Raw genomic sequence first — 23,882 nt, forward strand, 5'->3', positions numbered from 1 at the left:
TTGATTTTTCAGAAAATGCTCTGGAATGCAAGGATGTGTGTAGGCTGTAAGAGATGCAACATTCACACCACACAGGTGTTAATGAATTAAGGGAAACTTCAAGGTAAAATAGCTACTATAAAATACAAAGAATGGATAGACCTAGCAGGAGAAGATACTAAAAACAGGTGTTAAAAATATATAGAGCAATTAAATAAGAAGGATCATAGCATCACTGATTCATACAACCGTATGTTCTCTGATCTACAGACAGACATCCTAGAGAGTAAAGTTAAATGGGTCCTAAAAAGTTACGGAATTCCATCTAAATTGTTTAAAATTCTGTAACATTATGCTGACACAGTACTGCTTAGAAAATGCAAAATTTGGGAAAGGTCAGTTTGTATTAGAGTCCACCAGAAAAAATGGAGACTGCTCAAATTATCAAACGACTGCACCTACTTCACTTGCTAGCAAGATAATGCTTAACACCTTACAAAATGGACTCCAGCAACATATGTACTGAGAACTGCCAGAGGTACATGCTAGTTTTAGAAAGGGCAGATGCACCAGACATAAACTGTTAGCATCCACTGGATAATAAAAAAATCCATAAAAATGTTTACTTCTTCTTGACTGATTAATCAGTAGCTTTTGCCTATGTTGTCCACAACAAAGTTCTTAGACAAATGCACTTACCTTACATTAAGGAAACTATGCCAAATCAGGACAAGAGTCTAAAGAGTAAAGATATCACCTTCTCAATAAATGCTTATACCGTCAACATTATGTTTTTTTCCAGTAATAACATGACTTATGAAAGATAGATTGTAAGTATGGCTGTGCATTGGGAGATCAATAGTTTTGAATTTTGGCATTGGAGAAAACTTTTGACGGTTCTGTGGACTGCAAAAAAGACCAAATCAGTAATTATATAAGGAAATAAATGCTGATTCCTCTCTGTGAGGTCTGACAGTAAAACTAAGGCTCAGTTGCTTTGGCCACATGGTGTAATCAAAAGAACCTGCAGAGAAGATGCTCAGGTTGTGAAAGAATGAAGGCAAGTGAAGAAGAGACAGCAGGTGGATCAATATGACTGCAGTAGTGAATATGAACCTGCAAAAACTTAGAGAGACAGTTGTTTAAAGGCAGGCCCAGTGTGGTAAAGGCTTTGAGGTCAAGAAGAGCTGGAATCAGCTAAATGACTGAATATAAATAACAGCAACACCTTGAGTAATTACCATTTTTTTGCCATAACATGTGAATGTTTCATCTCTTGGTATTCTAGAGTATGTCCTAGTCTGTACCATTCACCTGTGCTGACATGTTGTGATTCAGAATGGTGTACTTCACTGAAGAGTATATTCAGTCAGATGGTGATGCAGTAGCTTGATTCTAAAAACAATGATTCATAGCTGTCTGACTCCGTAACTGACCATGGTCTCTGAGTTGGCTGCAAACAGATGGCACTCTGATTGGTATAGGAGTTATGATCTTACAACAACATAGATCAGTTGTCTATGGGCTCAAGACAAGTTAGGTATACACAAAACAAAAAGGACACTATTAGCTCTAGCACTAGAATATAGCAGTGTGAAATACCAGGACATTGTTCTGATGATTCACAAATTAATACTTGGCAGTTAGAGCAATCATATACAGCCTTGCAAAGTGCCCTAAGATGTATCACTGATAGGTTTGCCTCCCATTTTCATGAGGGCTGTAGTACTTATCCCTTGGGTAAAGTTATGTGAACTCATCCAACGATCAAAATATTAGCATCAAGGAAGCTAAGGTGTTACACCATTTAACATGCAAGGAAATTTGTTCTACAGGTAAGGTATTCTTAGGGGAATTACTCTAGCCATTCAAGAAGTGATTTTATTTTGTTTCAAAATCTTCTGGAGTGCTACTCTGGTGGCATAAAGGGATAAAGTTTTGTCAACAGTACAGGTGATTCTGGTTCTATTTGTGGCTCAGGCAACTGATGGAGCAGCATGGAGGAATGAGCGTTACCATCTTGGGACAGTATGTCATGATGGTGACATCTCTCATGATGACCACTGATGGAGACAGGGGTCATTGTGGACTGAGAGGCTTAGTCCTGATGGTGGGTGGACATATATGGCTGAGCTGCTGCTGCATAGCTGTAGTGATATCTGTCATTGTATGCACTCTTAATAAAGCTACCCCTCATCACACATAGAGGGGTTAATGGCGGGATGGGGTATAATAGAACAAATCAGTGGGGGAATGGTGAGAGCTGAGACCTTCAGGGATGTACATAAGCTCCACAAGTCCCTGCTAATATTGGAGGTAGTCTGGGGGGCAGAGGAATAGCTAGTAGACCCAGAGGAATGTGAGACATGGGGTAGGAATGCAATAGGTTGATGTAGGAACTTTCCCCTATCCAAAAAAAAAAAAAAAACTTCTGGAGCAACTTATGTTTCCAGAGTAATGATGGTACATATAATTGCAGTTTTGTAATATCCATTTCAGTAGTTAGCTACTAAAGTTGCAAGGATTTGAAACAACAGGCTCCATGGGAGAAATGGACAAATATTAAAAAGGATAGAGGCAGTCACATTTAAAGGTTACTCTATTACAAGAGGACAAAGTGTAATTCGTAAGTTACAAAAGCAATGGGAAAGAAAGGAAAATGTGACTGCCAGATTATCTTCATGTATGTCCTCTGATATTTTCACAAGGGAATATTAGTCTAACTGCACTGAAGGGCCATTTTAAGTCTAGCCAACAACCTGAGGCCAAAATCAAACCCTGTATCTTATGTCTTTGAGGTAAAGACCTTAACCATTATGCCAAACCCACCACCTACCAATAAATCTAAATGGGGAGCAATCTGGGGCAACTGCTCCTCATGGAAAAATGAGTAAATATATAGGACTAACAGATGAGGATTTGGCACCTCTAATGTTTTATGCCAAACATGTTATTTAGGGACTGCAGGTCAAATGTCAGTAAGTGATGAACTTTAGACATTAAAGCATTACTGGCTAAAGAATAGAAAACTAATGTTCAAAAAAGTGCAGGGGAATTTATAGTGATTTCTTGAAATTTTGAGATGAATAGCAAACTTTCTTAAGTTGAACTTAGAAGTTGTATCGGCTTTGTGCAGAAAGGCTTTTAGTTACTATTTGACTGACAAATAAGAATGTTCTGCATTTAACATATGGCTGTCCTAATACTACGCATATATTTCAATGAACACATAATTGTCAATATAATAGACATTACAGCATTATTACTAAGGCTTGTGTTTCATCTAAAGTGCAAATGGAAACAACATAAGCAAAAAAAAAAAGTGTAAACAAAAATGTTCTAGTATATTGAAAGTTATGGCATATATTACTACACTTTCTGAGTTAGAGAAAATTGAGTAAAACAAGACCTTTCACAGCCCAAAATGCAAGACCATGATCTCCATGTAGGGGCCTGCACAAGACTGAAAAAAGTGAAACACTTTATAATCTATCTGGATGGATAAGTGAGACAAAGTTAGCAAAAAAGTTTACCATATTGTTCTAGTGCCTAAATTGTCATGCTGTTACAACTGTGTTTCTTGAAGAAGGCCCTATGCCCAAGTATTAACTGTTCTCTACAGGTATTTGAACATGAAATATGCGTCACATATGTTTCCTACTAAAAAGTAATTAAATAATAGTTACTGAGAAAGAAGGTATCCCTTGGGTCAGGTTTAAGCATATCAGCACCATGCTTTACTCGGTGAAAGAGTGCTTTCTGACTTCTGGGATGACTTGCAAGTGACAATGGGATATGAGAAACACTGTTCATCAGTCGTGAGGACTCATCTAAGACAAAAACAAAAAGAATACAGGCAATTAATAAATATATAATACCATATATAAAGTATCATCACTTTCCATAATCATTTTTCACTTTTCTATAACCTTTTATCCTGTTCTCTACATGCCTAACTTATAAAATAAAATCTATATCTATATCTATTTATTTTTATTATTTAGAGTTACCAGCCCTGACGCACAACCTTCAACGAAGGCACTCTCATTCACACGTCTTCTGTGTGGAGGCATGTGTGAATGAGCATGCCTTCGTTGAAGGTTGTGCGTCAGGGCTGGTAACTCGGCACGTAAAAATCCACTACCAAGCATTAGCGGACCGGAGTTCTGCTGTGGCGACCCCTAACTGGGATAAGCAGAAAGATACAACAACAAAAATTTTACATTTGTTTACAGGGCTATTCTAACTGGATATATGTTCATTTTCAGTAGAGGCCCAAGGAGAAAAGCTCCCAGAAAAAATATTATACACAGAGTCCAAAAAAAGAAGAATACAATTACATAAGTATGTAACCGATTAACATATGCTGTAGCAGCAGTTATAAAGTTACACATAGGAGACCTTTTTTATTGGACATTTGGAGAGCAAAAAACATTTTATGTCCATGAATTTACATAGCACAGTAAGGGGGATAAACCAAACAAAATTTTTTTTTTGGTTCCAACAAAGCTAGTAGAGGAGAGAAAAGTATCAGAAAATAGATGTTTTAGTTGAGAAAGTGTTAAGGCAAATCTATATCTGTATCTATACATCTATATTAACTTGAGTTAAATGCTATTATGACAAGTAAAGCTTACTCTAAACTGCCTAAAACCACCAGGACTGATTCATTTATTATGATTTCCATTTTAGTTTATCATACTTATGCTTGCTAACACAGATGACAATTGCAGTGGTCTCGGAGGATGGACATGTTAAAGGAAAACTCTAACATGTAAAGAAAAAAGTCAAAATGTCTTTACATTTTGTGCTATAAGTAATGCATCAGAATAATTATAAATATATACCATTATATATTAGTTTTGTAGTGCTTCACATGACCATCATGGAGACCACCATACTGACTTGATTTACTTTTTCAGTATCAACATCTGATTCTGACAATGCAGTTTCCACAGCCATAATGTGATACTTTTTCAATATTTACAATCATAATGTTGTTGGTCACTGGCTCTGTGTAAGAAAAATAATTTTAATTTCCACTAAATTAGCATGATTTGTGCTAGGTGGAAGCTGTTAAAAAGGTTTTCAGTGTACATTCACATTTTCTTCAATGAGAAGTAAATATAGATAGCTGTGCTTAAAATAAGTGCAACTACTAAATGTCAACATCTGTTTTATTGACTCACTTTGAGCAATAGGTGTGCAAGATTGAAAGCCCTCAAGGATGAAGAATATGCCCCTTCCCTGGGGGTTGTTCTCAGAGTTAGTATATATAACTAATGGGGGGGGGGTGGTACAGAATGCTTGTCCCCTGCAAAAAAAAAAAAAAAACTGATTATGAGACTGCATGCTTTGAGGTTATGCTTAGCGCATGAAAGATGGCCTGAATGTTTGGGAGGTTCATTGAATTTAAGTACTTCAATACAGAGTTATACAGAGAGACAGATAGGAAGACAGATTAGATGAATAGGTAGGCAGATGATATGGATAGTGATAAATGCAGATATATATAAAGATGTACAGAAAGTAGATAAACTGTGGATACCCCTATTGTGCTCATTGTTGGTTGTAGACAAAACTATCGAGAAAATATTACTGCAAATAATCCACCACAATCCATCTTGCCATTTAGGGGAAGAACAATGTTTGACAGTAAATCACAAGAAGCCAGAGAGTTTCTAATCTTACAAACATATACCAGTAGTAAACACATCTGGGCTTCACAGATAAAGCCTAAGTCAAGGGAAATGAACACTGTATGTGCATGTTTAAGGAGACAAGTAACTCCACCCAGGTCGGAGAAGTGAGGGATGCAAATCACCCATTCCTAATAAACCTTATACATGAGACCCTACCCTTGGAGGTGGAGCTTTAGAAAGACTTAGAAACAACCAAATCAGTTACAGGGCAGGTGGAGCTGAAAAGGGCCCCTGCTATCACAGATTAGAAAAAGCCCACAATTTATTGGAGTCTAAACAGTTTTAGAATACTATACAGAGCTCAACAGTCACAGAGACGTAATCACGTTTTTTTTTTTGTTCTAATCCACTACAGTGGTTAACCTCATTTCAGACCTTTCAGGATGAACAAGGGGTCTTCCAGTATAGTAGTGTCTACCTTTTGACCTCTTTTTTTACATAACATCTGGAGAGTAATATACCTAACATCTATGCAATAAGTATAATTATCTATTCACTTCATTCAGGCAGAGTTGTTTGTTTAAAAATATCTACATCTATTTATTCACTTACGGTTTTAGTCTGAATTTGACATATTGCTATAGTAAATGGCAATTTTTGCCCTGCAGAGCAAAGACAAATAAAGCAAAATGTAGATATTACATTTGCCAGCAAATAAACATTTATATTTTTTAATTCATATCGTTTGCAGAAGGCCAATTTCTCAGTTCTTCCAGCTTTTTTGTAAGAGTTGACAATTCCTTTCCTATTGCATAACATACATATTTTACCCCTGCCATGCTGACTTACTCTTGGAAGCACTGACTTAGCTGGGCTTGTCTGAGAGAGCCAGACATAGCCTTTACTTTAGCAAGATGGGTTTCCCATCCTCAGAGTGCATTACAACATTGTTTACTTACATGGTAGCTCATTTAATGTGGGGCTTCAAGTCATCTCTGTGGTACCTTTTACCCCAAAAAGATTGACAGTGTACTGTAACTAGCTCTCCAGAGTTAAAAAGGCTCTCTTTTCCATGACTTCTGCTATTAGAAGGACTTGCCAGTGGCACTTTGTCAGGTCTAACATGATTAGGAAACTTGCCTCCACAACCTTTCTTTGAGTTGGTCTACCCTAGGCATTGGGCAACTGTCAGATTTTGAAATGCTGCCCAGCTTCCAGAAATCATTACAAACCTTGATTGCTCCACAATTTTTATACTATTTTATCACTCAGATTTCCCATCCTAAGCCTTTTTTGTACCTGTACCTGCAAAGCCTTTCTATGTGATTCTCTGGCATCGTACATTGTTTTAAGTTAACAATTTCTCCTTGAAATGTCTCACTATGGTGTTGTCAGGTTTGCTCTTCCAGACAGTTCTGAAAGCACTTCCTTATTTTGAAAAAAATCCCTTGTCTCTTGATTCTGTAGTTTAGGTTATATGTCATCTACCTGCACTGCAGGTGTAGAGGTCACTTTTCTTTCTCCACCACTGCCATAATAAATTAGCACTTCTTTCTATAGTTTTAGAATGTTGACACAGTATAACTTTTCTGGCCTATTGTACCAGTTTATCTAACCCTGTAGTTTACGTTATTTCATTTTTTTCTACTATTTTACATAGAGCCTGAAAATTAGCCAAAGCTTGTTTTCTACTGATTGCACCAAAGCAAAAACAGCTTTAAATTGCCTGATCCTGGCATGTCCATACACCTTGCTTTACACTCTTGCATAGTGGTCATCATATCTTTCAGCTTATCTTATAAGTTTGTATAATGTTCTATGATATTTTAAATGGATTTTTTTTCTCCTTCCCAAGCTTCTTTGTCAACATCTTACAGTCCATGGGATTGCCTGCCATATAATATACCACTGTTGTTGTTGGGTCTCGATGCAGAGAAAGCATTTGACAGAGTAAGCTGGGACTTTATGAGCAGGGCAATCGAAGCATTTGCATTCTCTGATAAAATTATTAGTTTGATTGGGAGGATATATGAGGTATCAGAAGTAAAAATTAAACTGGGTGGGTTAATCTCTGATAATTTCTGCTTGAGCAGAGGGACCAGGCAGGGATGTCCTTTTTCCCCTTTGTTATTTGTATTATGCTTAGAACCATTGGCAAAGAAAATAAGAGACTCAGAAATTCAAGAATATAACTGGTGTGGTAGTCAAGAAAAGCTTGCTCAATTTGCAGATGATAATATTTTATACCTGATAAAACCAGAAAAAGGACACTACATTGCTGTGGAACATATTGAGATTGTTTCACATCTTTTTGGGATACAAAATTAATGAAGCTAAAATAAAGGCAATAGTGGTAAATTAATGAAGCTAAAATAAAGGCAATAGTGGTAAATTACACACCCACACAGAAATTGGTCCAACAATATCCATATTTACGTGGACATGATAGACTGAAGTATTTAGGAGTATGGATTAAAGTGATTCTGGTATGGCAGCTAAGGATATGCGAGAAGAGACTAAATAAAAGAGAATACAAAAACTGAGAAACTGGAAACTCTGTTATATGGATGTGGACAGTAAGATACAAGCAGTTAAAAAGCTTTAGTCCCTTTAGTGTTATACACAGGTCAAGCATATTTTTATCAACTCTGTGGAGAAGTTGTGGATAGAAATTAATAAAGAGCTGAAGGATTTTATCTGGGTGGGGAAGACTGCAAGAGTCAAGTGGGATAAGCTGATTCTCCAATTAGAACAAGGCAGATTGGGATTGCCCAATTTGAAGGAGTATTTCAGAGCTAAATAGTTAAGGCTCCTATACATAACACAAGCAGAAACATATAATTCAAAATGGAAAGGGATGATGAAGAAATGGGGGGAAGCTCAATAAACAATGTGAGACTGGGATTTTGGATGCAGATGTTTAAGGAGAATAATAATCCTACAGAACGTTACATGCATAAAGTAGCAGAAAGTTCTAAGAACTAAGCCATTAAGGAAGTGGAGAAAGGAGGTTCTGCCGATAGGGATGAGTACACTAGGGACACACACTATAGGTAAGAGGGGGCTGGAAATTATTGGTGAAAACTAGCAAAGGAACCACGGTATTGGGAGCAAATAACTAGAGAGGGAAAGGTAACAGAATGGGAAAATGCCAAGAATTTATTTGGACAGCATGTTAGAGATTGCCTTCCCGATCAAGGATTGATATCAGAGTACAGCAAAGAGAAAGAAATAGGGGGTTCCTAAATGACAGACCAGCCCTAGTAGGGTTTTTAGTAGAATCCAGAACAAAAGCTGCTGTTAAAAAAGGAATAATTATTAGAGCATACAAAATATTGTATGATAACTGTAAGAATCAGTCAAAGGAGGTTAGAAAGAATTGGGAAGAGTGACTGAATAAGCAATTCCCAAAGAAACAATGGAGGATATATGTCTGTCTTCCAAATATGTAACAAAGTCTAGCTGCTTTAGGATTTTTGCTTGAAAATGTTTACGCAGATATTTTTGTATCCCAAGTAGACTCCAGAGAATTTTTCCTCAGGTAGACAGCAAGTGTTGGAGGTGTGGTGGGGGAAGAAAGAGGTAATTGGGAACATATTTTCTGGAAGTGTAATGATTTAGTGGACTTTAAGGATTCCCTGCAGACTAGTCTGTCAGAGAAACTGAGTGAGCAAATTGTTATTACTAAGAAAATGATTTTTATGAGAAATAATAAAAAATGAGAATTGCCTATATATAGTAAGGCCTTGCTAAGTCTAATTATGGTTGCTGCCAAAAAAGCAATTACTAGGAACCGGAAACCAAAGTCTAAACCAACTGTACTAGAAGTACAGAATATAGTAACAGAGACAAAACAAATGGAATTTGGATCTTTAGTAAAGGGTAGGAGTAAATTACATAGGAAAAATTGGAACCATGGGAACAATACATAAAGGGGAGGAATGAGGTTTAAAAGAAGGCTGGAACTGAATGAGCCATGCATTGTTTGACTAATGGTGATTGGGTAGATTATAAGTGATGTATAATGTTTGCAACTAAATTTATGTCAATACAGTGTGTGATGTAAAATACCTGAAACTTGGACTATGTCAATATGGTTTGTTTTCATTTATATAAATGTATGATTGTCTATGTCATAAGTGATCATTTAAGAAATATGATTCTTGTTGCAAAAAAAAAAAAAAAAAGTAAATGACTCAAAAGGACTGAATCATGTCAAGGTTTGTAGTACTTCTTAAATGGCAAGGAGGGTATACTGTATTAACTGATCTCAATTTTTCCAGCCTTTTTAAGAACTTTTCTCAGCATTAATGTTTGGTGTTCAGTTAAAAAGTTCTACTAACCCATCTGTATGGGGATGATACAATGAGTTTTCTTTTAACTGCTTGACCCTAAAGCAATGACAAAGTTGGTGCTTTACTCTGGACATAAATGAAGTCCCCTGGACAGTTAGTGTTGACTTAGGTATCCTTAATGTGGAACATAATATTATTATATCCCGTTATAGATTTTGCATTAGCTGTATGTAGGAAGACAGTCTCTGAGTAGTCCAAAATAACTAAAATTTATTGAAACCCATTGCAGGATTTACCAGTATTCCAGCAATATCCATAAGCAATTATTTCAAATGGCACATCTGTGACAGCAGTATTCTGGCGTTCAGGGCTTTAAGCACAGAAGTTTTGAACTTCTTCAACATTCAAGACCAGTGGAACCTTGCTAGCTTTCATGCTTTAGTCTTGCTCATTTTGACATGTCCTTCTGGTACATGACTATGTGCTAATCTCATCATAAGGTTTCTAAAAGTTTGATATGCTTTTTCCTCTCTGATTATACGTTTTCTGTATGATAAATCACTTTGTAACTTAATGTTTGGTTAAAAGGTGGGAACATTTTGTTCAATTTTGTTCGGCTTCTTATCTTACAACTGCAGCAATATTTATTCTTGTTTTATTCAAATTATCATTTTTTTTTTCATTTTGCCTTTTTTGTATTTTGTTAAGCTGAAGAAACACGTGTCACCTTTTAAGGGTGAAACTGGAAGCATTGTCTGGTTGAGTGACTTACTCTGAGACACATAGTAGGCAAATGGATGTGGAAGCAAACAATCACTGCACCCTTGACTACAGGGAGAAACTTATTCACAGCTCAGAGCTTTAATCTTCTGTGCTAACAGCCCTTCTTTTTTTAAGCTTATCTGGCTCACCTGTAGGTTATATGGGTCTGGAGTTTCTTCAGGGTCAGTTTGTCATGCAGTAGAAGGCACTGCCTCCTCACCTACCACTAGGTACTTGGGTTGCCCTCCTAACAAAGGTAACTCATACCAGTTCTCTTTGTTGTAAGGTGCTACCTCTTCCACAGTTAATGTGTCTTGTCCATTTCCTTTATGAATCTGATGTTCAAATCCCTGTTTTATTTTCTTGGTGTTCCTTTGTTTTGGCTTACCAGGAATATGATTAGGATACTGTTCACAATTATCTAGTCACTCAGTATGCAAAACCCTTTTTCTTTCTTTTTATTCCCTTAGTTTGTTCTTCCTCTGCAAAGGATTCATCCTCAGTTCCACTCCTTTCCTTACTTACATATATCTGATGCCTAGAACCTTCACTTACTTGAAGTTTCTGTTTTACACTGACAGAAATAGATTTATATCTCTGACCAGGTGCTATTTCTTCCTCTTTAAAAATAGTAGTACAGTCCTTCATTTCTACTTCTCAACATTCGATTGCTGCTTAGAAGTTTTCAGTTTAAGTTGTTCTTCTTCTTTCGGCTTTTCCCAGTTAGGGGTCACCATAGCAGAACTCCGGACTGCTAATGATCCGCAGTAAATTTTTATGGTGCCAAGGTGCCAGCTTGATGCCCAACCTTCAACGAAGGCATGCCCTATGCATGTCTTCTGAATGCCTCTCGACCATGGGGAGGCATGCAGACTCCACACAGAAGGTGCTCCAGCCAAGAATCGAACGGGAGAACCTCTTGAAGTTTTCAGTTTAAGTGCTTTGTTTTCATAGGTTGGTACTAGGCTATCAGCCCTAGGGCCTATACAAGCCTAGCCATAACAATTCCCTGGCTATTTCTTCCCACACTATTTACTTCCCTGGACCCTTGTCTAGCAGGGAGACTGACATGATCCCCGGGGTGAATTTCCTTTCTCCCATCCAATCGTCAAGGTTCCTTTTGAAGAGGGCCAAAGAGGCACTCTGCTTGACATGTATGGGCAATCTATTTCAGAGTCTGTGGAGTCTCTGGGTCAGGAACCTATCCCTCCAGCATGTTTTGTTTATTGTGATGACAAGATTTAGATCCCTGGAGCGTGTGGCTCTGAGGGATTGGGATTTCTTTAAGTGTAGCATGTCCAACAGCTCTGGGTTTGACATGGCCTTGTATGTTAAGCAGAGATTGCCTATGAGTAGACAATATGCGACAGAGTATAGCTGGAGTTTTTTAAGGCGGTCAGCATAGGGCATCTGCTTTAGGCCTGTGATTCTTTTAGTGAGGTATTTCTGCGGCCTTTCCAGTTGTTGCAGATGACTTGAAAGGTACATACCAAATGGGGCATTGTATTCTATAATGATTCTAATGAGGGATGAGTACAGTGGGACAATGACCTCCGTTTTTCTGGATGAAAAGCCCTTAGTAATGAGGTTTGCCACACAGAAGGATTTCCTGACTGTTGTGGCGATGTGGTTATCGAAGGTGAGACCACTGTCCACCTGTGTCCCTAAGTCTCTTATCACACTTTCGGTGTTTAGTGTACTGCCACCTATATGGTAATTCACAGGTACATGTTTTTTCCCAAAGGGGATAACTATACATTTCTTGGCATTGAGCTTGAGCCCATGGCTCTGGCACCAAGCAATTTGACAAAGTTAAAAATTGTCCTTAGGCTGTGCATTTTCTGCAGCTTCTAACTTCATGCACTTGGAATACATCGATTCGATAAGTGTTTCTTTCTCTTCAGTTTTGATAATCATTTCTGTTCCCTATTTTGCAACACTTTCAAGATGCAATGGCATGTCTGCTCAATAACTTGTAATTTGTGGAGGTTTCAATATTTTATTACAGAACACCCTTCTTTGCAGTGCTACTATTCTTGTAACCTGTTTAGCCATATGTTTATGACATATTTCATTAACTCATTAACCCCGAGTACCGTCTCACAGCGCCTCTGTGCTTACATCCGAGTGTGCTGTGAGAAGCTAGTAAATGTATGCAGTTACGGCAAAGTCCCTTCCACAAGTGCTTCTAACTTTACCCCCGTATTGTAACTAGACTGTTAAAAAATAAGTTGAAAAAGTACCTGAACTTTTCAGTTACTTTCTCAACTTACATTTCATTGCGGAGCTGCATCATGTTCATATTTAACTTTCTGGAGAAAATCGGCTGTATATACAAGTAATCTTAGTAAGCCGATTCTCTATGCATTTCAAGGAGCAAGTGGCGGCAGCCAATCGGATTGCTCCATGTCAAGCCGCCACTTACATAATACCTCAACCCTCAATCTGTTTTCTTTGATCTGTCCAAATAAATACCGGGTTCAGTAGTAGCAATCCTCTTTCATTTTTCTGATATTTACAGTCTTTATTGCTACTGGATCCTGCAATTTATTTGGACAGAACATCCATTTTTGCCTGCCTGCAGGTTTGCGAGTCTAGAATACTGCCACAATCTGACCAGCGTAGAAAAAAAGCAAGAAAAGTATTTTTTTTTTTTTTTTTGGCCTTGTTTTATTGTAGTAGCTTCATAGTTTGGCCAGTAATATCTGTGCTTTCTACCTATAGTTTCAAAATACAGTTGTTTGCTACCTTACTGTTACAGCTCTGTACATTTTGAAGTGCTTCATTTTATTAAGCTGTCTTATATTAAGATCAATGGATTGGCATTTTATTTATATTTTTAATAATACTTATAGCTTAAATTTTGCATTATGATTGCCTCTTCCAGGACTACTCCATTACCAAATTGCAGATTCAAACCTAATGTGCAGGTGTCATGCAAGGGCATATTGAAGTGAAGTTTCTCGTAAACAAAACACTCTGACAGCAATATTACTATTTGGGACATGCCTGAACTCTGCAACTAGAAGCTGTTAAATTCCTAAAGCATCAGGACTGCTAGTTCATGTCAGGAGTACACGTTATCAGTTCTTGTACAACGTATAGAAATGTAGAGGCAAACAGGAACCTTCAGCATATCTCTCAGTATTTCTTGATTTTGCAGCATGTTCATGATTTTGCCTTTTTTGCCTTGCCTCACCCCCCCCTTTTTGATTTGTCAATAACTCGCTGAGGATTTTGTGATCCCCAAACTTTATGCACTTTATGCAATACCAGATGGTGCTGTTCAGTAAATGCATGCTGATGCAAAATATTTGAAGTAATTAGTGTTGTTGTTGTTGTGTCTTTCAGTTTTTCCTGGTTAGGGGTCGCCACAGCGGAACTCCGGTCCGCTAATGATTGGCAGTAGATTTTTACATGCCGAGTTGCCAGCTCTGACGCACAACCTTCAACGAAGGTATGCCCATTCATGCATGTCTCCACACAGAAGACGCTTTTAGCTGAGAATCGAACAGGATGTCTAACTGTGAGGCGACAGCGCTACCACAGCACCACCACCGCAGTACTTGTGCCTGGTTTTGTGTCTGATTTCTTGATCAAAGAAGTTGAGGGCTGTTTTCCACTGTTATGTGGCAAGCGAATAGCTTAACTGCATTTACTGGGAATGTTTTTTTTACACATAATAGCTCTGTATACATAATTAACTTTGTTGGCAAAACTGTCTGCCAGACTCGACTTTAGTGTAGCTCAAAATAAAAGCTGCGGTAAAAAAAATAGCGAACAAACTGTCTTGCTAGTTTTCGTGAGGAGAAAACATACACACTTGTGATAATCAGAAACATACCCTTCTGATGCAAAATCATTGAAGTTATTCATTTAAAATTGCCTTCTCACCTTTCACTCTGGCTGCTTGCATAGAGGAAATAGTTTAAATATTTCACTTGCAAAGGCGAAAGAGAAATATAGAAAATATACCATATGCTTTCCTCCAAAGTGCATCAGATACCTGGCTGGTCACCTACAGGCATGCCATTTTTCAAAGAAAGCATGCAATTGACCAAAAACTAACTGCTTTTTTTTCCGCCTAGGGTTGCCACCTTTTCAAAAGCCCAAAGTGGGACATTTTTGGTACAAATGTCAGATTTTGCAGGCCGAAACATACCCACAGCCAGTAAAAAGGACAAAACTTCACTTTTTTGCTTAAATAAAAGCTTATTCTTGTAGCATTTTAGTTGCTTATTCTGTTTTGTATAACATTTAGGTGTTTCAGATACAGAATAACTGTTTTATGCACCTATTACATAAAATATAGGAAATCACTTTGGCCTAAAATCTCAGGACATTTGCCATTTTTACAATTTTTTTGCAGGACACAACTGCCCAAAGAGGGACTGTCCCTCGCAAAGTGGGACAGGTGGTAACCCTATTTCCACCATGTGACCACTGTCATCTACTCTACTGACCAATGCAATGGTTCACTACGGGGGTCTCCCTTAACTTTTGATATCCAAAGCAGGTTACATAGATGGACTGTACCTTTTCTAGCTCCTCAGATCATTCTCACCTCTTTCCCCCAGTTTACCATCCTAATGGAAGTGTCCTCAACTTTTTCATAGAAACCACCATTCCCTTCTCCCACATTACAGACTTTTACCCATAGGTATTACTGCTTGCCTGCTGCATGTTTGGCTTGACTATTCCCAGTGGAGCATTCTTGGTTAGGAAAACATAGAGGCGTTTTCTATGTGGAGAATACACTTATACTTGCTCAGCAGTTGAAGTTTTCTGACCATATTTTGACAGTAATATCTCCAAAGCCAGCAAGGGAGCATACCTGAACTGTTCTCTGTACAGTGAGATCTGCTTTTGAACAAATGGCTCTTTCAGCTTTTTAACAGCTGGAATTTGCACAGCATGTAAAGCCTTTGAACTAAAGTTTTTGGAGATGATTTGATGGTGTAATGATAATGCATTAATTAATTATTTCCCTTTGAAGCTCTTGTATCTAAATATCTTTTCATCTATCTACAGCTATATATTATGTAAAATATAAATATATATATATATATATATATATATATATACACGCACATACATAAACACACACACATATATATGTTGGTGTATGTGTGTATGGTGTCTATGTGTATTATATGTTAATTATGTTGGTGTATGCATGTGTGTGTGTGTCTATGTGCATTATATGTTAATCTTTTATAAGTTCTTTAGAATGCAGACTTTTTAACTATCATAGCATACCTAAAAAAATCAATGATAAAAAACAATTATTGCATCATTTTATTTATTTATATATTTTATTGAGCTGAGTAGAGGAGGGCAGCCACGTGGTGCAGTGGTTAGCATTGCCACCTCACAGCAAGAGGTTCTCCGGTTCAATCCTCAGCTGGGGTGCCTTCTGTGTGGAGTCTGCATGTCCTCCCTGTGGTCACATGGGTTTCCTCCAGGTGCTTTGAAGACCTTCTAAGTTTATAAGAGCAATATTTAAAATCTGTCCCTATTTTTGTGCCTTTGTCCCCCCATTTTTTTCAGGCTTTGGCCAGATTTCTTGCACTAAGAATTTGAGAGGTATGGACTCACTTCAACACCAATGATGTTCCTTCAGGGAATGGGATAGACGTATGAGGTTCCTTCAGGGACTGGGGTAGACCCATGGGGTTCCTTCAGGAACTGGAGTAGACCTATGAAGTTTCTTCAGGGACTGGGGTAGAAGAGGTACAGACAGTAGAAGCTAACTGTTGATCAGTCATTGGGGTTCAGTGTTCTTGTTGTAGGCCCTTCTTTACCCAGTCATGATGCATCACCAAGGGGAATGCTGAAGGACATTTTTCTTTGCATGGGAAGTTATGTACTTATTAATAACTAATTATTGTATTAAGCCAGAAAATCTGACTGACTATTGGACATTTCTCTTCCTGATGCCAAAGCCATTTGGCTTTCTAGAGATATCATAAAATTGTAAGATGCCATCAGTCTTAACAGATATCCCTAGCCTAAACACATTTTCTAATGACAAATATAGTAGACTCATGTAGAAGTTTCAGAAGAAGTCATGTACTACACCTTTGCAACCCTCACAGTAAGACCAATATGTTATCAGAAATGAATGATCCAGTGCCAGGGAGACATTTTGAAAGAGAGAGAGAGACTCAGTTCAGAGATAGTGAATGAATCATTAAAATTATACAGTCACTGTATTTATTACAGATTTCAGCAAAGGCTGGCGACTATGCCACGATATCCATCCATAAGAACCTTTTCCCATTTTTTTGCACATGGGATCAGGGTATAACATGAACAGTGAGCACCATACAGAGCCAGTGTCCACACTGCTGGGTGGCTAGCCCTTCCACTGCTGATGTTCTTCCTAGTCAATGTTACAATACTGATTCTTGGGTCTTCCTGCCATGCAGAAGCCCATGACTGGCTCATTTTCCAGAGTTTTTCCATCATCTCCACCCAAAGGACATTCGAGGACCACCAGGTGTCAGGGTATAAAATGAGTGTTTGCACCATCTTCAGTTCTTTCTAGCCTTGCAGTCTGATGCACTACTGTGTTTATCAAATGCTCACAGTCTCAACAGATCTTTGTATGGAGAAATACTGTTACACATCAATAAATCCAAAATGATGTGAAATAAAAATACTAACGTATTTTTGTCCTTCCCTTTTTGACATCCAAGTTTTCATTACTACAATCTTGTATGTTTAAGTTGTTTATAGTGTTTTGGATAACTTTTTTATGTTTCAATTCCTCATTAGACATGAATTCTCTTACTGATATAGTCATATAAATGCTGTGTTGTTTCTGTATGAAATAGGGAGAGACAAAGAGAAATACTTTTCTTATATATTGAACCTGCTCTTCTGTTAGCGATTATTTTGTGAGTGGTTATTTTCTAATTTTGAAAATTCAACCTTTGTCCCACCAGGTGTACCCTAAGTAGGTCACAGATTCATATGGAGCTTGTATCATGTTTCAGTTCTGCATGGTTTGCTTTTTATAAAGGGAAAACATTAGGTTGGATGAGGCTACAGTTATGTAGTATTTATCAAGTTGATGATGAGTCTGTGTTACATAACAGCTGCACAAGGTAATTTAATTAATGCCTATTCAACAGTTATGTGCAGCAATTATCACCTGTGTCTGAGCATGCATAATTTTGCAGGAATGAAAGGCAGGTCATTATCACATTAGCAATAGGTCAGTTACAATGTAGCACTGACTCATTATCACTTCTCAGGTAACTCTCAGCAGCTGTCGCCTGTGCATTCAGAGTATGATGCAGACGATGACTTGCCTTTATCTGTGTTCAAGAATATATATGTAGTCTTCCAATACATCTGTCAAATATCAGTAGTAATCTGTTTGCATTTTCTTTCCTCTGCAGGTTTGTCCACCTTCTGACACTGACATGGTTTCACGACCAGGAGAACGACAAGTGAGAGTGTGGATATGTGGCCATTCATACATTCACTGGGCTGCCAGCCATGCCTCCGAAACTGAACACCGGTACAACTTGAGCTTCCCCACATCCAGTGTGAAGGCATACTGGATTGCAAGAAGAGGTATGCATTGGAGCAGAGTACTGCAGTTGTTGGAAGAGAAGTGTTCCATCTACCCTGAGCCTGACCTTCTTGTGCTGCACATTGGAGGGAATGATGTCATCAGTGAACTACTCGGAAGGCTACGGTTTCAAATCACCAAAATTTTTGAAGACCTGAAGTCTTGGTGGCCACCTTGTCATTTTGTGTGGTCTGATATAATTCCTCGACAGATATGGAAAACAGCAAACAGTCAACGGGCAGCTCACAAGGCCAGACAATTACAGAATGGATTCATGCATGGCTTGATGCACAGGGTCAGTGGATCTACAATCTGCCATGACAGCATCACCGCGGAAGATGTTCATCTGTTCAGAGGGAATGGCATTCACCTAACTGAGGAGGGCATTGTGTTGTTCTTGAATGACCTCCACAATGGTGTGAGGAGAGTTATGCAAGATTGCTAACATGCAGCTTGTGAAAAGAATGGAAGAAAACCACAGTGAAAAACTTCTCTAAAGCAAATTTCACACTCCTCAAAACCGAGGTGGAATCCTTCAAAGCCCCCAGGCCTGTGGAAAATACGGCCCAGACTGCAGAATCCTTTATAAACGCATTCTATGAACACCTTCAGGAATGCATGGATCATGCGATCCCAAATAAAACTAAGACCCAATCCTCCAAAGGCAGACGTCCTGTCTGGTGGATCCCAGCCATAAACAAACTATACAATAGAAGGAGGAAGCTACTAAATGATAGAGCAAAATCCCAAAAAGGGAAGGCATCACTGATCAGTATTAGCAAAAAACTACGGGCACTCATAAAATTGTCTAAGGCCAGCTTCGAGAGAAAAATTGCACAGGACACTAAGGATAATCACAAGGCTTTCTTTAGTTATGTTAGGAACCTGGGTGGTAATGCCCAGATATGCTCAGAATTAGTCCAAAATGACAAAAAATACACTGAATCCACAGACATTGCCAACATCCTAGCTGACAGGTTCAGCGCAAACTCCCCCCCCCCTCCCCACCAAAAGGGCAAATATCTATCCCAGCAGAGTGCCTGCATGGGATCTGACATCTCAGATGCTCAGGTAAGAGTCGCCCTCTCCAAAGCAAAAAACACAGCATCAATGGGACCAGACGGTGTCCCGGGCTGAGTCCTACATGAACTCCAAGAAGAGCTAAACCCAAACATAAAACTACTGTTCAATCTCAGCCTTACTACAGGATATGTGCTCAAAGAGTGGCGTACAGCAACAGTGGTCCCTATCCATAAAGGTGGTGCCTCAACGGATCCTGGAAACTATCGCCCCATAAGCCTGACTAGCTTGGTCTGCAAAGCTACGGAAAGGATCATCATGGACCTCATAAATAAAGATATTGGGGACCTACAGACACTGGATCCTACCCAGTTCGGCTTTGTGAAGGGCAGATCCTGCCTCTTAAACCTGGTTGATTTCTTTGAAACAGTCACCAAGGTGATTGACGATGGGGAGGTGGTCCACACAGCCTACCTGGACCTCGCAAAAGCCTTCGATACAATACCCCACTCGGGCATTATAGATAAGCTCACCAGCTTAAATATAAACCCCTATGTCACTAGATGGATTGCAAACTGGCTCAAGGACAGAACCCACATGGTTAGAATTGCTGGAGCCATGTCAGACTCCAAACCAGTTACAAGTGGTGTCCCACAAGGCTCAGTCCTGGGACCTCTCTTGTTCGGTATATATTTCTCGGAGGTACAGGCTAACACGGAAGGACTGTGGCTGACCAAGTTCGCAGATGACTGCAAACTGGGTGCCATAATCGACTCTCCAGCCGACACAAGCATCCTCCAAAAGGGCCTCATTTAAACAGACAACTGGTGCCAGAGCCATGGCCTCAAGCTAAATGCCAAAAAGTGTATAGTCATCCCCTTTGGCAAAAACAAAGAGTCCACAAATTACCACATAGGTGGTAATCCATTAAGTACAAAAGAAGTAATTAGGGACCTGGGGACCCAAGTTGATAGCAATCTCTCATTTGACAACCACGTGGCCAAAGTGGTTAGAAAAACATTTTATATAGCCCACCTAATCATGAAGGGATTCACATCTAGATCAGGGGAGGTCATCGTGCCTCTTTACTCATCCCTCATCAGGCCCATAATTGAGTACAATGCCCCTTTTGGGATGTACCTTACCAGACACCTGCAGCAACTGGAAAGACCCCAAAAGTACCTCACCAAGAGGATCAAAGGGCTCAAACAGATGCCATATGCTGTCCGGTTAAAGAAACTCCAGCTCTACTCAGTGGCATACCGCCTGTTCAGAGGCGATCTGTGCCTGACGTATAAAGCCACGTCCAACCCGGAATTAATGGACATGCTGCACCTAAGAAAATCCAAATCCCATTGAGCTATGCGCTCGAGAGACTTGAACCTCAGCACTGAAATAAATAGGACATGCTGGAGGGACAGATACATAACCCAGAGGCTCCCTTCACTCTAGAATAAAATCCCAGTCCAGGTTAGGCAGAGTCCCTCATTGACTCTCTTCAAGAGGAATCTTGATGAGTGGATGGGAGATCGTAGGTTTACCTCGGGTATCACTTCTGTGCCACTGTTAGACAGAGGCACAGTATACTAACCTCGAAAAAGGGCATAGCAAAATAAACTTAAAATGGGTGGCGAAAGCCAAACACATTCTGGCTAGGCTTATAAATGCCCTAGGGCAGATAGCCTAGTATGAACCTATGAACCTATGAACCCATGACCAAGTAGGACCAGTATAGTAAGTAAAACACTGTTATGAAATGTGTTGTGTAAAATATATTTCTCTGAGTTTGGCAAATAACTGTGGTAAAGAGCTGGTGAGGATGATGAGAAAGAACAACTGTTTCAGGAGAATGCTACTACGTACAATCTAATATGTCAGTGACCATCCTGCAATACTTTTTTTAGTCTGCTTTTATCAGGCATGTGTAGAGCTTAGATGACAGGAAGGGCTTACCAATACAGAAATTGATCCCTTAAGTCCATTGCTGAATGGACACATGTAAAGAAAAAAGGCATAGGTAAGGCAGACTGTTGACACTGAAGGAGATCGTGAGACTGCAGTGTTATTGGCTGTCTGAGTGGGTATCCAGCACAGCTATCGGACAGATGATATGGCCTTGCCTGCCACTGTCCCATGCCTGTCCAGGGTTCATTAGTGGAGTGGCGGACCTTACCTTGCTTTTTCTCTTTACATGTATCCATTCAGCAGTATGTTGGCTACACCAGGAATGTGTATATTTACAATCATTTGTGTCTACATGGTAAAACAACTGTTTCTGAACGCTGTACACATGTACATGTATCAGTTTTGTTAGATTATGTAAATTATGATTTTTTCATAGTTTGGTAAATAAATTTGCAAGGGAGCATGTCAGTGTGCCAAATAATACCTCATTTTGAAGACAGTATTGACAGCTCCAACATGGTAAAAGAATTGTCTGTATGTTGCACACATGTGCAGATATCAAAGTTTGTTTAGGACTTGGGTTATGGAAATTATGATTTTTTTTCATATTTTGGTAAATAACTTTGCATGACAGCATCTGAATGTGATACGTAATACCTCATTTTGAAAACAGTATTGATAGTTCCAATATGGGAAAAGAATGGTGCCTGCATACTGTACTCATGTGCAGATATCAGTTTGTTTCGGACTTACGTTATCAAAATTATTATTTTTTTTCATATTTTGGTAACTAACTTTACAAGGGGTGTATCTGAATGTGCTAGGTAATACCTCATTTTGAAAACAGTATTGCTGGTTCCAACATGATACAAGAATTGTGCCTGTATGTTGGACACATGTGCAGATATCAAAGTTTGTTTCGGACTTAGGTTATGGAAATTATTATTTTTTTTTCATATTTTGGTAAATAACTTTGCAAGGGAGCATCTGAATATGCTAAGTGATACCTCATTTTGAAAACAGTATTGATAGTTCCAACCTGGTAAAAGAATGGTACCTGTATGTTGTACTCATGTGCAGATATCAAAGTTTGTTTTGGACTTAGGTTATGGAAATTATTATTTTTTTTTCATATTTTGGTAGATAACTTTGCAAGGGAGCATCTGAATGTGCCAAGTAATACCTCATTTTGAAGACAGTATTGCTGGTCCCAACATGGTAAAAGAATTGTGCCTGATGAAGTCTCCTACGTAGAGACGAAAGCGCGCTCAATCTGTGGTTGCTATACTTTGTGCTGTTGGTGTTCGTCTATATATTAAAATTACTATCCAGTTTTATTATACTTTTTGAAGCGTGGTTTGTGGAGGATATACCTTTATTGTACCGACCAGTGGATTGTGTGTTTTTTCATTCAAATTGTGCCTGTATGTTGGACACATTTGCAGATATCAAAGTTTGTTTGGAATTAGGTTATGGAAATTATGATTTTTTTTCATAATTTGGTAAATAACTTTGCAAGGGAGCATGTCAGTGTGCCAAGTAATACCTCATTTTGAAGACAGTGTTACTCCTTACAACATGGTAAAAGAACTGTGTCTGTGCACTGTACACATGTACAGATATCACAGTTTGTTTAGTCTTGTATGATTATGAAAATTATACATTTACAATACTTCTCATTATTATGCCCATATCTTTGCAAGGAAGCATGGTGATCACACAAATGATGCATCATTTTGAAGCTGACATTCAGATGCACAACTTCTACACTGATATGCAGGCTCTGTCTCTTACAGGTGATGAGATATTATGCTTTATTTATCAGTTATGAGAAATAATATATTAATCATATTTCTGTGAATATCTCAAGAAAGGAACATCACACAGTAATGGTTAAGGTATCATTTTAAAGCTGACATTCATACTAACAAACTAAATTCAAATTGTATGGGTCTGCATGGTACATTGACCAATATATTGTGCTTTGCTTTTCCAAAAAGGTAAAAAATATGCAAAATATCAGTATTCCTTGCCAAATATGTAATAATGACTTTGATATGCATTATCAACATTTACACTGTTGGAAAGGTCAGTGTCTGCTGAACAACTTTCGTGTTTACATTTTTTGTCTAGCTCTTATAGTTAAAGAGTTATGAACATTTGTTTTCTGTATGGTATTACAAATGGATTTTCTGAAAATGTGCTCAGGCTGCACTGTTGTTCCTATGGTGGAATTAAGCAGCCAGCTTTTTCTGAGTGAATGAGTTAAACAGTGTAGGCTCTTCCTCTGACTGTATCTTTAGTCAAATGTTTGTACCTTTATGGCTTTCAAATACCATGCCTTTATTTTTTTAGATTCCTGCTCTCCTATAATTGTGTATCATCATTGCTCATCCTCACATTACTCAAAAGGGAAACTGTAGGTTTACTGACTTTCTGGTTCTCCTCTACACAGTGATAAGGCTGTCTATTAATATGATTATTTTTCCATTGTTTCCACAAATCTTTAAAGCAGGAAAAGTCTTTCCCTATCAAATATCATGTATTAAATCGGGGAATACAGAAACAGGATGAACTACCTCTCCAAACTGTACTTCTACTGTATTCATGGAATATTGCTTCCTATCTTTTTGAAGACAGGCTGCTTCAACTATTTCCTTAGTAAGGGATTTCTTTTACATAATAATGCACCTT

At 38.5% G+C, this 23,882-nt stretch overlaps 1 protein-coding gene across 1 annotated transcript in view; it reads right to left on the reverse strand.

The window, feature by feature from the left end:
• Positions 1 to 23,882, reverse strand: part of B4GALNT4 (beta-1,4-N-acetyl-galactosaminyltransferase 4) — a 1,859,522-nt gene that overhangs the window by 754,386 nt on the left and 1,081,254 nt on the right. The window contains exon 9 of the mRNA XM_044082670.1: positions 3,666 to 3,809. Coding sequence (XP_043938605.1) covers positions 3,666 to 3,809 — 144 coding nt within the window. The remainder of the gene's footprint in view (positions 1 to 3,665; positions 3,810 to 23,882) is intronic.

The sequence above is a fragment of the Protopterus annectens genome, chromosome 9.part0 (genome assembly GCF_019279795.1).
Source record: "Protopterus annectens isolate FY-2018-M chromosome 9.part0, PAN1.0, whole genome shotgun sequence".
Lineage (NCBI taxonomy): Eukaryota > Metazoa > Chordata > Ceratodontiformes > Protopteridae > Protopterus > Protopterus annectens.